Raw genomic sequence first — 17,855 nt, forward strand, 5'->3', positions numbered from 1 at the left:
ACACATGTACAATTTGTAGAACATTTTCTCAATATGCCCTCTTAACTTTTGCTTTAGCACAATGAACCTTCCCTCAATGCTTTACTACTGACACTGATTTTGTCTAAAACCAGCAGTTGCCTTCCTCTTAAGACTTTTAATTGGTTGGGCCTGCATCGGATTCCTTTTTTTTTGGACATAGATCCAATTCTGAAGTGTGGATACTGAGTTTGGGATGGACATGATATTGGATATTCTCTTGCTCACCATCTAGCTTTTGTGTTTTTTTATTTGGGTCTGGATTCATGCCAAATACTGTGGCAGGTAAATCTGGGGTCCATATTCTATGTGAATACATCCTGCATTTGTAAACAAACCTGTAATCCAAAGTACTAATGACATCATGGTATTAGTCGGCTTTGCTGTCACAAGTAAACCAGTCCTAGATTTAGGTCCATGCTCATCCAACTCACAATATCCCACATGTTCAACTTTGGTTAAACACCTTATTAAGATGTCCATATAAATTTGGTCAATCCCTTGTTACATAAAATTGAATAGCTTGGTTTCGGCACCTGATTTTTCTCTTTGTTATTGTTAATTACTTTCCCTGTTTTTTTCTCTTTTTATATGAACGGGTCCATTTCACTCATTGTAGAAAACTAGGCCAGATATCTTGAGAGAACCTGAAATTCGTTTCAGCTCTTATATGCCTTTAATTTCTGTGCATAAATGAGATATGCCTTTAATTCCTATGCAGAAGTGGGATCCTTTTTTTTTATTAAAGATGAAATGAGTATATTTTCTGTGAATATGAGCATTAAATTCATTTGATGACTGTTTATATTTGCAACCAAGGAGTTTTGAGGGAGTAGACAAAGAAAATCTCTCTCTATATATACCACTGAGATGAACTAGCTAAGAATCTTAGCCGAGCCAATCAAATGAGTGGTATGGATTAAACCTAGTACCAGGAGTTAACACGCATTTCAACTCAGAAGGCTCAACTTTGTCGTACACCAAGTTTGGTTAAGTTTGTGCCTTCAAATTTGGTTTGTTAGCTCGGTTTTATATTTACCATTGATTATAGGAGGATACCATGTGATGAACTGATGATGGCACTGCATGAAAGATAAAGATTACAAAGATGCCAATGATGATAGGACACCATGTCATGATGGCATTGTATGAAGATGCGATTATCATGATGGAAACAAATTACAATGATGATCATGGTTTAATGACATTTAAAGATGATGATAATGTGGTAATAGAGTTGGCTCACTATGGTGATTCAATCCCCAAGCTGGAGCATTTGCTAGAAACCGAGAATATGAAACAAAAGAATTACAATCTCTCTTCATTCCATGAACAGCGCATACAAGGATGCAGATCCAACATATTGCAATCTTTCTTCATTCCATGAACATCATGCGCTACAAGGATGCAGATCCAACATATTACAATCTCTCTTCACTCCATGAACATCATGCTCATACAAAAAAATGGAGAAATTCAATCATAAGCATCATGCACCTTTCCAAATGAGAGAGAGAGAGAATGAAATAATACACTTAACTTGCCAGAATCGCCTTGGTGTCACTGGAATTTTCACAACCAGCTGCCAGAATTGCAACAATGATCACGTCACTGTTGTGTTCGCCACCTCCTCAGGTGGTGGCTTGATGTATTTCCCGAGCGTTTTCTGATGTTGTCTGTTTCTAATCCTTCTAATCTTATCCTTGCTTTTCTGTTTCCTTTCAGCCTTCTGTTGGTGCCGCATATTCCGTTCCCTCTCATATATGCCTTGCCAAAAGACTTCTCCGGTCAAGGGCCACAACCACCTCCTGTTCGGATGATCAGAATCAGACTCCTCTGCCAATTCTTCATCCATGCTTTTAAGTGTGGAAAAAGTGAACCATCTGATCCACATTCTGCCTCTTCTGCTTCTTAATCCATGTTGCTCTTGCATGGCTCCAGTTTGTGGGTTTACATAAATCATCCGCCTTGCACTATGATACGCCCAGATATTAACAACTAGCTCAAGCAAGCGTGAATAGCAATGCCGGTCCTACAGAAATCAATGAGAATGAGCGTGAGGGCAGCACATTGAAAGACATTTGGGTGTGTGTGTGTGTGGGCATGCGTCTTTTGCACAGCTTATGACAAGATGAGACTTGCATGTGAACAATAAAAGGGATTTTACTTAAAGCTAAAAAGAAACAAGAGCAACTCTAACCTATTTGTCTAAGTGGCTATACCATACTATATGGTTTTATCATTTTTTATAACAGAAGAGCCATCTGAGCATTATTGGTCGTAGAATTTGGACATTCCTTTGGTTGGAGGATCTCTCTCTCTCTCTCTCTCTCTCTCTCTCTCTCTCTCTCTATATATATATATATATATATATATATATATATATATATAGGCTTAAGGAGTTTAAGTTGAAGGACGTTGCAATTTTGATGCCCGGGGGTTGTGTCCCTCGCCACCAGGCCAAAGTCAACAGGACACTAACCCCGGTCAGCAAGAAGGGAGTACTCATGGAGTTTTACACCACAAATACTGAAACAGGGCCATGGTCAATGTGGCACCCCTCGGACCGTAATAGGTTATCTGAACCATATTGGTAGTTTCCCCTCATTATAGAGACAAAGGTTACCACATCAAGTTAAAGCAATGTTAGCAGATAATGAAACAGGAATCAAAAGGACATGAGAAGTACTAGAGAGAAGACTAGTGTGAATTATCATGTCTAAGAACGAGTGACAAATGCTTTTATCAGAAAAATCTCATTTTTCAAAAACTCGTGAGAAATTGAAATTTTTTCATAAATCTTGCATTTTTTGGCAAAATCTTGGCAATAAAAAATAAATTTTAAAATATAAAAAATATTTTTTTATAAGAAAATATTAATAAAAATTATTTAAAGATAAAAATGCATGATTTTTCACGTTAAATAGCCGTTTAAAACGTAAATATCATGTTTAAATCGCGGTATTTGTGTTTTTTTCATAAATCCCTCTATATTTTGAAAATCTTGCGAGAAATTGCCGTTTTAAACTTTCAGGCAATTTCTCGTGATATTATTGCAAGATTTTCATAAATCTCGCCTTATTTGTCACTGTGCTAAGAACTATAGTAAAAAGTGACAACATTAACCAAAGGTCCAAAACAGATAATTACACAACATGCACCAATAGGGGAAAAAATTTATGGCTGTCAAGCATAGTTTGTAACAAGTAGATAAAGGAAATAAGCACTGCAAATATCACACATACAAGAATTCACTCAATTCAAATAAATAAAGTACCTTTCTTGTACTCAAATAGCATTGCATGGTTTTGTGGTGCTCATCGTATATCTCTGCATCCAATGCATCTACAAATATCCTGTCAATGATTCACATCTTTAGCACAATGAATATGGCAACAAGAAAAGGGAATAGACAGTTGAGGCAACTGCATGCATGCAAAAATCATACACCATGCGGTGAAGTGCAAATGCTCATGTCTCTCACCTTGCAAACATTACCATTTCAAGAAATGATCTTGTTGGCAAAACCCAACTATGCATCACAGACCAAGTACCACCATCACCAGGCATGGACGGAAAAGAATCAAAATCCTTCTGCACACCATACATCCTTTTAAGTGCTTGAGAAACTGCAAACCTAAGAAATATATGTTGTCACAGAAAGTATAGTCAGATAAATTTCCCTCAATCTGATGAAGTAAAAGCATTATTTTCCTCAAGTGTGTGACTGGGGAGAAGGTGCTGACCCCTTCGTCCCAGGTTCAATTCCCACCGGGTGTGTGGGTGCCTTTAACTGGTGGGCGCCATAAGGGCTTGGGTGTCGGTGACCCCACTCGGGTTTACCTCGCAGGGAGGTGACCCATTAGGTGACCCGGTTATCAGAAAGGTTCCTCATAAAAAAAAGAAACTGTCTCAAAGTAGCCCTTGAAAACTAAGTGATTCTGAGCGGCACCAAACAAGTTGCATGAAATGAAAGGGAAACATCCAAGCTCAATGCAACTCAGAATTTTCTCAATGAATCTCCACAGAAATGTCACAATGCCCACTTGATATCCAGTGAATTTCATTCTTTAAGATGGACATGGACCAAAAAGAATAGGACAGAATTTACAATTTGTTAACAATGAGGAGATGAAATCAGAAGACATTATATTCTCTCAAAATGGAGTTCCGAGGTCTATGCGAACGGTTCCTGTTGAATGTAATGTTGCTTTCTCAAGTTTTCCATACACTCCTGCCTCTCTCTCTCTCTCTACCCCCCAAAAAAAATAAAAGAGAAAAGTTTTCCATCTGTTATGGTCATAATACTGGCTCACATAAAGGTTGAGGATGCCCTCATCATTTTAAAGACATAAATCTATGGCCTGCTCATTTTAAATATTACCATATGTTGATCAAGAATTCCTGAACGCTGCATAAAACTTTGCAAGTAAATGGTACCTGCAATTTCCAGCATTTACAGCATCACAGAAAGACCAGAAATCCAGTTGAGCTGGATTTCTTGAATCCTCATCCAATCTGGCCCAGAAATAGAGAGCATCCCCATGTCTGTGAGTTTTAATTGCCTCTAATAGTGCACCTTCAGCAGTCTCAGATAAGGAAGCCTGTTTGAGGTGATGATCGGATGTCAGCAAAAGATTCCAAATACCATATGATAAAGTTAGATGAGGAGTCAACAAATTTTCAGCAAATGAAACTTATAATATAAGAGTTGTAAAAAGAAAGCATAACCATCTCACAAGACAACTATTGATTCATGGAAAATCAAATCCCTTGTATGTTCTGGGATGATGGTATTTTAATTCATAACCTCAAGTTTTAATTTTAAAGACACATTAACCTGCCAGTTGCCGTGCAATCCCTCTCCCCACCCCTCACCAGCCCCTGCCAACCCACCCACACACATTCGTGCATAGATCAAGTCAAGATTCTTGCTAGTTTATCATTCATGCCGGGATGGTGGTTTCATATTGTGTGCTTTTTTTGTACTCCAATCAACTGTGACGGACATATTTAATCAACTTTATTTTTTTTTATAGTGGTAAGCAGTCATTTTATGTGCTATCAAACTAAAAACAACAAGATTTATTGTAAGGATCAGAATGAAAGTGAAATAAAAAGCTAGAAATATTCTTCAGTCAAAGCTGAAAGAGAAGCAAAACAAAGGCAAAAACAGCATGATTATGAAAAGCTAGATTCTTGCTTTTATATGACAAGATAATGCCTGCAAGAGCCAATACCTATCCAAAGGCATTCCAAGTTATATCATTTTAGATCACTCAGTGTTCCCTTCATATACACACCAATTATGTTCTATCTGATATGATGTTATTCATACTGACTGTTCTCCATAACTTGATAAACTGTAATTTCTCTTCTAAAAACTAAATCTTCTTGCTATGCTGCCATTTTAGGTGTTATCAGAATAGAAATCACACATTCATGGTAAGGACTCGTTGCCCGAAATTATAAGTTAAAGGTTTCAATAGTTGTTAAGTCAAAGGACTGAAATACACACTGTAAGAAAATAAAAAAAAGAGAGCATCCCATTCTACACAAACATCATATGGTTTGTAATAGATATTGAAAGTATCACTCATAATTAAAAAAAAGAGTACCAATTCATAAAAAATTAATTCAAAACATACCCCCCTGGCCGTAGCCCTCCAAGATTGAGACCCAATCCATGCATTCTTGTGTAAACGATCCACCCTATTAGCTATAGCAAAGAAGGCTCCATATTCACTAAGTGCATCTCTGTAGTAAGCGCTATTCAGGAGTGGAAGACGAGAAGGTCCATCTACATCGTCGGCTCCAGGCCTTCGGCCTTTGGTAGACTATCACCCATTTGAATAAACCAAAGGATTAGATGGAGCACAAACCAGTCAAGCATCTTCTACAGATAAAACCCTATGTTAGCAAACTATAGATGACAGATTTTACTCCTTTCATAAATGGCAAAGATGAGCATCCATCAGCATTCCAAACAATTTGCAATACCGGATCCCAGTAACATAGATATTTGTATGTGTCATAGGTCATCCAATTCAGCATTTATGGAGAAACTTCACTAGAGGCTGACAATATAAAAGATAAGGTTGCAGGCATTAGATCATATTGGTGCTAATGGAAAGACTGATCCTATGTTTACAGTTTTTTATTGTAGCATCAAATAACATATACACGAGGCCTTGGTGCTCATGCAAGTAGACAATTTTACATAATTACATGTTTAAGTCAACTGTAAAATTGACTAGCATGGAAACAAGCTTTTGGTATTCATGTAAACACTGATCCTACATGTCTGAATCAACTGGAACATCCAATAAGATGGGGAAATGTGCTGGGGCTTGCATAAACACTGCCACTAAGAGAGTTCAGTTTCCAAGAGACTAATCTGGTACTCTACATTGCAGGACTAGGTCATGACAAAATGCATAAAATCAGCTATCCACTTGAGATGAAGTTAAATTGTGCTGTATCTGAGGTCTCAAGTAGTGAAGAGGTCATAGTAACTTTAGTAAACCAAGCAAAAGACTCACCAGGCCTATCCCACGATAAAGGGATCTCTGGTGGAGAAACGGCCAGGCACCTTCCCCAAAGTAAGGCTCATATATGCACAAAGGCTGGCCTATCCTCTCAAGCTCCCTGTCATCTCTTTCATGCAATTCATTTTTGGCTCTATCTGCTCTTTTTGCATTCCGATATACTTCCTCCCATGTTCCTCTAGGCTGATCAGTTCTGTCCTTCAACTGAAATATTTAATAGATCATAATGACAAGAGGAAAGAATGACGATTAGCTAAATGCTACATCCAGACAATGGCTCAGGAAAAGAAAATCACCAGGGCATCAATATACCTCTTCTTCTTCTCTCTTCTTTCTAGCATTAGCCATCTCAATAGAGTTTTGTTCTTCCCAATCAGTAAATGAGAACGCTTCATCTATCACACTTTTGGGGATTACAGAACCTACCACATGACTATGATTCTGGAATTCCCCAACCAGGACCGCAAAGCTGGAACTTCTTTTCCAATATTTGAGGTCAACTTCATTGGCAAGTTGCCAGTGCCATTCCTCTTTCACCAGCTGAGGGATCTCTTTGACGGTCTTTGGGTATGCAACTTCTGATGGCAACTGAATAATGGTTTCAAGTACTGCTGCATAGCCTTCAACAGTTTCTGCAACCATAAAATTTGTTGCATTCTTTTTTCCGTTTGATGCAACATTTTGAGCAAGAAGAGATAATTTTCCATTTGAAACTGCTTGAAACAGCACCTCTGTCAGCAAGCCAATATTTTCCTTCGGGAAAAGAAATCCGTTGACCCTGTCATCAATCTGATTTCATCATAGCAGCTGCACTGTTATACATCTTTTGTGAAGCAATTTACGATGAAAAAGGAATAGGAACTTTTTAAATGGAGCTGATAAAACGTACATGTTTTCTGATCATTTCGAGATTGGGAGCAATAATTGGCTTTCCAAGACACATTGCTCGAATGAGAAAAGATGGGAAGGATTGTTCTTCGTGAAATGTTCCATATATTACAAGATCAGATATGCTAAGAAAACTGCTCACATCTTCGTCACTGCCAACATGTCGTACATTAGCCCTCGGGTAACCTAATTTCAGAGCAATTGCCTGCAGTATCATATACCTTCATGACTGAAATCATTTCACCTATATAAAAATTATCGAGAATAGCATAATAACTTCACAACTAAAATCCAAATGGCGAAGTGATGCTACGTTTCAAATAAGAAAGAAAGTTGCAAATTTGTCAAAATAATGTAAACACTGTTCTAACTATACCTGCAGTGACACTTTGTAGGTGCTTGTAGAATTCCCACTCACAATAGCAATTTTCAGAGATGAACTGGAAATGTTACCAGTGTGGAGCTCTGCAAGAAGTGGCACTAAGGCTTTCATAACAAGTGCATGTTCCAACCAAATACCATTGTACAAAAATTGACTCCCAAGAATGACAACAACAAAATCATCAGTCCTGTAACCCATCTCAGCTCGTACATCACGCCCCTTGTTGAGGGCCAAAAATGTCGATGCTTCCCATGATTCACCAGATGATTCCGGGATAACAAAGTAGTTTCCAGAATCGAATGCTGCATACATCATCTGCACAAATGGAAAAGTAACCAAGTTTATAATATTTTCAAAAGTATAAATAAGGACTCCTAACAACCAACAGAACTCCAAACCCTTCAGATGTTAATGAACAGAGAAAGAGATGACCTGCAGTAACACTACATTACCGGCAAAACATAGTCAGGAAAGATTACAACTGTAGCTCGACCAAAGACTTGTTTCCACTCATTGATGAATTTAGAGTTCTCATCTGGTCTGTTCTCTGCCAACTGAGGTGATAGTGCCCCATGATGGATTGTCCATATCACAGGTATAGATTTGAAGGGCTCCTGCATAAAACTGTTGCAGATATGAAACTTATTCCTTAAAGAGCAGCAATATTTGTTCAACGACAGATCTTTGGGAGAAAGTGCATAGGAAAGAGATAATTGGATCCAGCACAATGAATGCATATTCTAGAAATTTTGTCCCGCCGTAACTAAGGAAAGAAAAACATCATTTACTCCTCAAGTACAATAGAACCAGTAGCAATAAGACAACCATATGAAAAAGAATATGACTTTTCATAACAGCCAACAGGAAATGCATACTCACTTTGCAAGAACACCCCTAGCCTGAAGAGAATTGATAAGAATACCATCAAAACTGCACATGAGACATACTAATCATGCATTAGCTTGCATATGAAACAACAAAATATATTTTATTGTGGAAGACTTTGCAGAGTATAACTTTAAGGATCATAATCCACCTCTTTAGAAGAAAAGAAAAAGGAAAATAAAATGAAGAATAGGATCAGGTACAACAATAACTTACTTAAACAAAGAATAGCTCACCATGTATAAACTATAAAGTCTAGCGTATATAAGATCTGTAATTCTTTAATAATACCGAAGAACAATAACTTACTTGAGCCAATCTACAGCTGTTCCTGACTTGTTGGTTCCTTGCAAAATACTAACAGAAATGTGTTTGTTCCTCCATACAGCATGAACAGGACCATCCTCAACTGCAAAAACCTATGGCATATGCAAATTAATACTTTGTATTGCTTCACATTTCACAAAGCAAAGTGAGTTATCTTTTGAAGAAAATATTTTGTTGAATCACTTGTCATTCACCATTTTCATCATGTAAATTCTCAAAATGAAATCAATTAGCAATGAAGAACAAATACTGAAAACTGACAATTGCCATTTCACAAATGATGACTTAATGACAAGAACCAAGTTGTTTTTTTTTTTTCAAAAAAATGAAAGCCACCTAGGTAAGGCTGCAGACACTTGAAAATCTGAGTTCTTCCCCAGCAAAAATTAGCAAGAGCCTTCTATAATGATCAGATGTTGAAAACAGTTCTTCAAGGAGATATTTTGGATGTATGCACTAGTTGATACAAACTTTTCACAGTTGCAGGAACCAGCAAGAGTAACATATCTATCAGATATAAGAAGACAAAGCTTATCAGATATTCAGGTATGTTCCTAAATAGTCTTCAAGGTTATACAAGTCTCGTAAACCAGTGCCAATACTAGTTCGGTTCATTATCGCTCAGACAATGGTATAGTATAACCTATGTCACACAGACTCGGCTAGGGGGTCGACGCACCCGCGTCGACACGCCCCGACACGGATGCGGCTTCAGACACGGTCAACCAAGTGTCGGACTCGGTCAACACACCGGGGCCGAGTCCGTCCACATTTTGGACTCGGTCAACTTTGATGGAGTCTATTTTTGTCCATTTTTTAGGGCAAAAAACTAAAAAAAACAAATATATATATATATATAGCTGTGTCCCCTAATGGGCACAACTTTGACCGAGTCTTATTATTGTTATATATATATATTTAAAAATATATATATATATATAGCCGTGTCCCCGTGTCCAAAATTTTTGAAATTGCTCCACACCCGCACCCATGTGACATAGAGTATAACGATTAACATGGAAAATTACTATAAAGAAACAAGTTAACTTTGGTCAGTTACGCTGACTTGAATTGGACAAGATAATAGTCCAGTCAATAAATATCAAAGTGAAGATCTATCAATCCAATTCATATTTGATGTTTACTAATTTCTGCTTCTTTTGTGGAAGTTATCCACCTTTTCGAAACCAGCAAGAGGTCCAACTTTAACATAGCTACCATTAAACAATATCAATTGCGTTTATGAATATGGCTAGAAGATTGAAACTAACAATTGGTACATTATTCATTTTCCTGAATCATAACTCATGCTGTTAGATTTGCAAGTATAGGCCCTACTATTCTTGGTAGAATCATAGCAAGAAGTCAAATTTAAGAGCTCAGAATTTAAGTTGGAGGATTCAAATTCTATTGTTTTTTGTGTTTGTCAATAAGGAAAATAGATGAATAGCAGAAGAAATCCGGTAAAACATCCACAATTTCCATGGCTGCCTGCCCCATGTACTAGGACCAGCATTTCCACCTGGAGTAAAAATCTTTTTTCCTGCGTGTACAAAAATGAAGACCATTTTCAAAGCTACATCTAATTATTATCCCATCAAGATCACAGAAAATCACATGATAAATTGTGTCAATAGCCACATTATATCCACATGTTATTGATGGGAAATTCATTGTCAAGTTCTAAGGGTATAGTAGTTCCCCTAATAGATACCATGGCACGGGTATCCACAAATTAAACTAACATTAAGTTTCTGTAATTCAACAAATAAAAGAAGATACATAACCTATAAATTCTAACCTTGCACATACTAAAGGACATCAGCTCCTAGGCCACTGGTCCCGTGAACTTTAATAGGAAATTTCAGGATAATTGTCTAGGAAATGAGTCGATTACATCTCTCAAGAGAGTGATAAGTAATCGCCTAATTCCTTTAGCTTCATGAACACTAAGCAGCATCCAGCTACTGACAATTCAATTTCAAGTCCCAACGGGAAAATACCTTAAGGCAAAAAATATGATCTTCTAAATAAGCAGCAATTAGGGAAAATCTCAGTCAACAATTGCACTTTAAATTTCACGGAGAATCAACTTGGACTTGACCATGAAATAGTAAGACAAACTTTGCACAATCAGAAGAAAACCAACTAAAACAAAACCCTTCCCATGAAACCTATACTCAGTTCACATGGATCAACCACAAGCAACTTTGGCACACACCATGAACAAGAACAGTTCTTATCCGTGTAAATACCTGAATTGCGTACCCTATTTCTTGCAGGGCAGAAGAAACACTAAGCATCAACAGCTGCACATCATCCATCAACATATCTGCAAACACCTACACCCAAAACCTCCCCCACATCCAACACATCATTACAAAAAAAAAAAAAGACAACACATACTGAAACAAAACCCACAAAAACAAAACTCACAATTGCAATCAGGGGCTTCCTAATCGGCGTTCTGATCCTCGGCTTCGTCCCACTCAGCCCCAAGTTCCCACTCCTCTTCCCTATCTCCAACCTCCTCATCATCTTCCACGGCACAAACTTAACCCCATCCCCAAAGTTCAAGTCTCCTAGCTGCTTCATCCCTCCGGCACTCACCTGGCCGCTGGATTTCTCCACCACAGATGTGGGAAGGTAAGCCTGAAACAGAATGACCACAGAGAGGAAGACTAAGATGGAGCAGATCCACTGCAGGTAACCAATCTTCTCGAATCTGAGAGATCTCTCCATTTTCGACCGCTTCCCAAAAGACGACCTTTTGATGGGTACCCACTTCTCATTCTTCCAGTTTCTCCTCGATTCAGGCTCTTCCAGAGAACCCATCTTCGGATGATGGTTATCTCAACGAGAAGAGGGCCTTCTACATCCAAACTAATGAGGAAAAAGCAGAAGAAGACAAGGGCGGTGGTGGGGGTTCAGATTCTCCCCACGGCCGCCTTTATGAGGATGAGAACGAGTGACGAGTGTAGTAAACGAGTCTAGAGACAGAGAGAGAGTTAATGGCAGAATTAGAGAGTAGACTATCTATTTCCTGGGAGTTTACTTCACCTCACTGGAGAGGGTTGAATATGAAGACGGGCTCACGTGTTCTGTGCTAAAATGCAACTCAGCAATCCTCTCTCTCTCTCTCTCTCTCTCTCTCTCTCTCTATATATATATATATATATATATATATATATATATATATATATATATATATATATTCTCGGAAGGAGACAAAATGGGTCTGTTTTTATTTTTTGTTTTTTCGGAAAGAACTATAAAAAAAGAACGCCAGAAGGGTTTAAACAAAGATTTAAGATATATTTGTAATTGACAAAAGAGACCGGCCTTTTGTGATGACAGCAAGAATTGCAAACTTAAGTTAATCAAGTTGTTCCTATAATTATACATAATAACCTCTATACTCCTGAGCTGGTCATGGAGGATTGAGTTGGTGCGTATGGTTTAGGGCATTCGATTGTAGAGGGTCCAGTCAATTACTTTGTGCCTTGCTTGCCCACTAGTTGCTGGGAAATCTTATTTTAAAATTTTTATTTTTTAAAACTCAAAAAATATCAATATATAAAACTTGAAACATCTAAAGCATATGTGACAATGATAAATAAAAATGTAAAAAATATTACAACAAAGTTATCGCGTTCATATTGTGATAAAAATGTGATATTTAGGTCATATGTTTTTTGGCATTATATTATCTTTTAAAAATTTGTCAATAAAAATAACAATATTTTCAAAATATCAATGATATTTTGGTCTTAACTTAATTAAGAAACTGAGGAAGAGCTTGAACGCATTCGTGCAAAGAAAGAAAGATAGGAAATTTTATTTTGGCTCAACCATGTTTTGTTGCACTCCTACTCAAGAGAAGCTACTTTTCCTTAAAAGGATGCTAAGAGGGAAAGTGCTTTCTCACTGGTAGAGGTGTGAACCTATTTTGATAGAAAAGTTGCTTTTTTAGCATTTATTACATGGGCCTCACCACAGATTTTTGATGAGGATGTTTGTTTCACTCATTTTAGGAAAGAGACTCTTACTTATAAAAGAGAACATGTTTCTTAAGAAACCCCTTGGGGGTTTTTGGGATGAAAAACATCTGTCAACTCTTTTGAACCAATCAAGCCAATGTTACAATTCTGGATTTTTCAACAACCTAGTCAATTCTTATCTCTTGTCAAACTTTGTTGTTCGAATGAAACCATTTATGCACAAATAAGCCTTTTTTATTTATGTCATGCTTGTTTGTTTCATGTTCTTTGAGACCCTCTTTCATAAGAAACAGTGCATCATTTTTTTTAAAGAAAGATTAGATATTATTCTCAGTAAAATTCAGTGAAGGTTTCAACATATATCAGAGGTCACACTGTTGAGAGTAAAGTGGGCAGGGACAATATCCAAGTAGAAGTATGGTGGCCCCATTTCTCTTTAACAATTGCAAGTGCATCGAAGAAAATGTGCTTGTGAATGCCCCGGGATGCGAACGCTCATTTCTTAATACACGCGCATTCCTTTCTAATGAAACTGCCCACCATGTTATGATCTAGCATTTCCAAATGAACCTACTGTGTTTCGAGTGCCTAGGGATGGCAGTGGACCGGGATGAGGACCAAGGTCTCCACCCCCGCCCTGTCTCAAAATTTGGATCTCCATCCCCGTTTCATGTCCTCCTTTCCAGGCTCCATCCCTGTTTCATGTCTTCCATCCCCGGTCCGAACTGGACGAGGTGGGGCGGGGCTCTCTTTCCCCTCGGCCCATTGTCATCTTTAGAAGGATTGGGGATGGGGCGGGAAGGGAAGGGAGAAAGCGTAAGTCCATCCCCGCACGAGTTTTGATTTTAACCTTTCTCCCCGCCTCTATCCCCGTTTCATGAGAGGGTGTTGTGTGTTCTCCCCGGAACACAAATTCGCTTGTTTCGGTGTGTATGGAGGAATATCTTGGGACCCATGATAATTCATATTCCAATGTTGCCCACGATGATTTTATAATAAAATAACATATAAAAAAGATAGATATGCTTTTGATGAAAATGTCCTCCCGTAAGATAGATATGCGTTGAACAAAAATGTCCTTCTGCTCCCCGTATATAGATTTGCATGTTTCGCCTTTGTTTTTAGCTTGTGCTACAACACATGGCCGCCTTCTCGTTCCTGCCTTGTGTTAAATAGAAAACTTTTTCGGGTTCGTTCCTATCTCGTGGAGATAACTATAAATCGAATGTCTGGTTCAATCATTGGTGGGCGTCAAAGGGGGATTTGCCGGCCATCACTTTTTACAGTCTTCTTTTCTTCTTCATTTTCGTTAGGCAATATGAAAAAAAGCAATGATGCACAAACATTCCAACAAGTGTCATTAAAGTGTGGTGAATACATTTTCATGTCATCATGCTATTGTTGAAGAACATATGTCGTCGTGAGTGTCTTTAAGGCGTTGTTTTGTTATTGCAGGTAGATTTTATCGTTTCGACTGTTGGAAACTTGAAGATATTTGTAAGGTGGTGGGATCTCCTGACAAAAATGCTTGGTTATAGATGTGAGCAAGGGTCTCTACCCCACCCGATATCGTCCATTCACTCAGTATATACAATGTAACCAAATCGCGGTTGTAGTAACATGTATATCGATTTATGAGATATTATGTTGTTTGTTAATATCGATCTGTAATATATTATGCTGAATTATCGTATATCGATTTGTAAGATATGATGTATTTTCTATTATCAATTTGTGAGATATTGTTTTGTTTATTGATATCGATTTGTAATATATTATGTTGAATTGTCGTATATCGATTGGTAAGATATTATGTATTTTCTAGTATTGATTTGTGAGATATTGTTTTGTTTGTTAATATCGATTTATAATATATTATGCTGAATTGTCGTATATCGATTTGTAAGATATTATGTATTTTCTAGTATCGATTTGTGAGATATTGTTTTGTTTGTTAATATTGATTTGTAATATATTATGTTGAATTGTTGTATATCGATTTGTAAGATATTATGTGTTTTCTAGTATTGATTTGTGAGATATTGTTTTGTTTGCTAATATCGATTTATAATATATTATGTTGAATTGTCGTATATCGATTTGTAAGATATTATGTTGAATTGTCGTATATCGATTTGTAAGATATTATGTATTTTCTAGTATCGATTTGTGAGATATTGTTTTGTTTGTTAATATTGATTTATAATATATTATGCTGAATTGCCGTATATCAATTTGTAAGATATTATGTGTTTTCTAGTATCGATTTTTGAAATATTATTTTGTTTGTTAATATCAATTTGTAATATATTATGCTGAATTGCCGTATATCGATTTGTAAGATATTATGCATTTTTTAGTGTCGATTTGTGAGATATTGTTTTGTTTGTTACTATCGATTTGTAATATATTATGTTGAATTGTCGTATATCGATTTGTAAGATATTATGTGTTTTCTATTATCGATTTGTGAGATAGTGTTTTGTTTGTTAATATCAATTTATAATATATTATGTTGAATTATCGTATATCGATTTGTAAGATATTATGTGTTTTCTAGTGTCGATTTGTGAGATATTGTTTTGTTCGTTATTATCGATTTGTAATATATTTTGCTGAATTACCGTATATCGATTTGTAAGACATTATGTGTTTTCTAGTGTCGATTTGTGAGATATGGTTTTGTTTGTTAATATCGATTTGTAAACTATTATGTTGGATCTTTGATACTGTGATTCATTCAATCATTTTTTTAACTTGCTTAACTAATCGGTAGCCGTTGTTATATGCATCTTGAATAAATCATAGTAAACGTATGTGTTGGCTAACGCAAATTGATATTTTGCTCATGACAATGTTTAGCATATCAAGTAGTTGCAGTGAAGATGATGTATCTTAATCATTGGAAAGTCATGGAGCAACGGATATCCGTACTATCGATGCACCTGAAGAATTGAATATATGCACTAATGATGCACATGATAAGAATGGTGTAGGCATTGGATTCACTCTTGACTTAAATATTCCAGCAGACGAAATGCAATTCGATAAAGAAGTAAACGGTCATGACAGTCCACTTGACAAAAGTGCAGGCACCTCAATTCTACATGATAGTACACTTGACTCTGTTCCCGTAGAGGGAATGCAGTTTAATAATAAGGACGCTGCATACAAATTTTATAATGATTAAGCCTTAAAATTTGGATTCAGTGTTAGAAGGTATTCTTAGGCAAAAAATGCACAGGGTGTCGTGGTGAGAAAGACATATGTTTGTTCTAAGCAAGGTTGGATGAAGTCTAGTAGAAATCCAACAAGAAGCACGCCAGATTCAAGATGCGGATGTCCAACGAGAATGGTGTTAAGAAGACTTGCGAATGGAAAATATGTTGTTCGTATTTTAATCAATGATCATAATCATGAATTAGCCGCTTCATTTATGACTCCTATGTTAAGGTCACATCGTAAAGTAACTGAAGTGCATGCTGCAATTGCTGAAATAGTTGATAGTGTCGGCATTGTACCAAGGAAGATATACAATTTGTGCGTACACGTAGATGGTGGTTGCGAGAATGTACCATTCACACCTGTGGATCTAAGAAACCACTTGAGAAAGAAGATGTCAGAAAACATGAAGAATGAAGGAATGTGTTCTTTGGTTGATTACCTACAAAAAAAAATCAAACATTGACCCTAGTTTCTTTAGTGCAATGCAACTGGACGAAGATGGGTATGCTTTGAATATGTTTTGGGTAAATTCAAAGTTAAGAGTAGATTATGAATGCTCCAATGATGTGCTTATTTTTTATACGATAGTGAAGATTAATACGGAACAGTGGTCATTTGCGCAGTTTATCGGAGTGAACCATCACTCACAGAGTTGCATATTAGGTGGTACTTTTTTTTATGACCAGACCAAGGAAACCTTTGAGTGGTTGTTTAGAGTATTTACAATTCGATATTAACAAACAAAACCATATCTCACGAATCGATACTCGAAAATACATAATATCTTACAAATCGATATACGACAATTCAATAAAATATATTACAAATCGGTATACGGCAATTCAACATAATATCCTACAAATCGATATACGGGTGCACTGGAATTGATTTGCAAGAAAATGTCTAAAAAACAACCAATCCCTAAGCAACCAAGCCCTTCGCATGAACAGGTATGTAATACAGTATATTGCTTCATCTGCGTGGTTTTTAGAACATGGTCTGCTCAATGAATTTGCTCATCTACGTGGTTTTTAGTTTGTAGTGTATTGTCAACCTTTTCTATCTTTTGCTTTAGCTAATGTTCAGTTTGAGACAGAGGGAAGATGATGATTTTGAATACGAAGTGCCATTGATGCGATTGCGGGTAAGAATCGAGGAACCTCCATCTTCTCCACCCTCTGTTTCGATGTTGTCTTATCGCAACACACCAACATCATTGAAGAAACCCATGTTATAGGAGCAAACCCCACCAAGAAGGCGGTTGCAGTTGAAATTGGAGCCACCATCTTCCCCACTTCAGTCTTCTCCTCCCACTGCAAGAAAAATGTTAATTAGTGACGGACATTGGCGATGAATTTTTTTCCATCGCAAATTTGTGATGGATTAGCGAGAGAAACCCATCTATCGCTAACATTCAAAATACTTGTAAAATTAGCGACAAAAATATCTCCCTTGCTAAATCCATCGCTAATTTGCGACAGATTAGCGACAAAAATTTTCAGTCGCCAAACACTATAAAAAATGCTAATTAGCGACGGATTAGGAAAAAATCTCTCTCTAATTCTGTCGCTACTTTCCGAT

General features: G+C 37.0%; 1 protein-coding gene across 1 annotated transcript; it reads right to left on the bottom strand.

Moving 5' to 3' along the window:
* Positions 1-1,313: 1,313 nt before the first annotated feature.
* On the bottom strand, positions 1,314-12,200 carry LOC149819859 (uncharacterized). Its single transcript, XM_089983104.1, has 14 exons — positions 11,485-12,200; positions 11,304-11,390; positions 9,031-9,140; positions 8,716-8,766; positions 8,289-8,460; positions 7,831-8,151; positions 7,456-7,659; positions 6,879-7,355; positions 6,561-6,770; positions 5,667-5,855; positions 4,459-4,622; positions 3,503-3,655; positions 3,296-3,374; positions 1,314-2,050 (listed from the first exon to the last, which is right to left on the bottom strand). The coding sequence occupies exons 1-14, from the start codon at positions 11,881-11,883 to the stop codon at positions 1,622-1,624; spliced, it is 3,045 nt and encodes a 1,014-aa protein (XP_089839230.1). The 5' UTR covers positions 11,884-12,200; the 3' UTR covers positions 1,314-1,621.
* Between the last annotated feature and the right edge of the window lie 5,655 nt (positions 12,201-17,855).

The sequence above is a fragment of the Nuphar pumila genome, chromosome 12 (assembly GCF_984573655.1).
Source record: "Nuphar pumila chromosome 12, dmNupPumi1.hap1.1, whole genome shotgun sequence".
Lineage (NCBI taxonomy): Eukaryota > Viridiplantae > Streptophyta > Magnoliopsida > Nymphaeales > Nymphaeaceae > Nuphar > Nuphar pumila.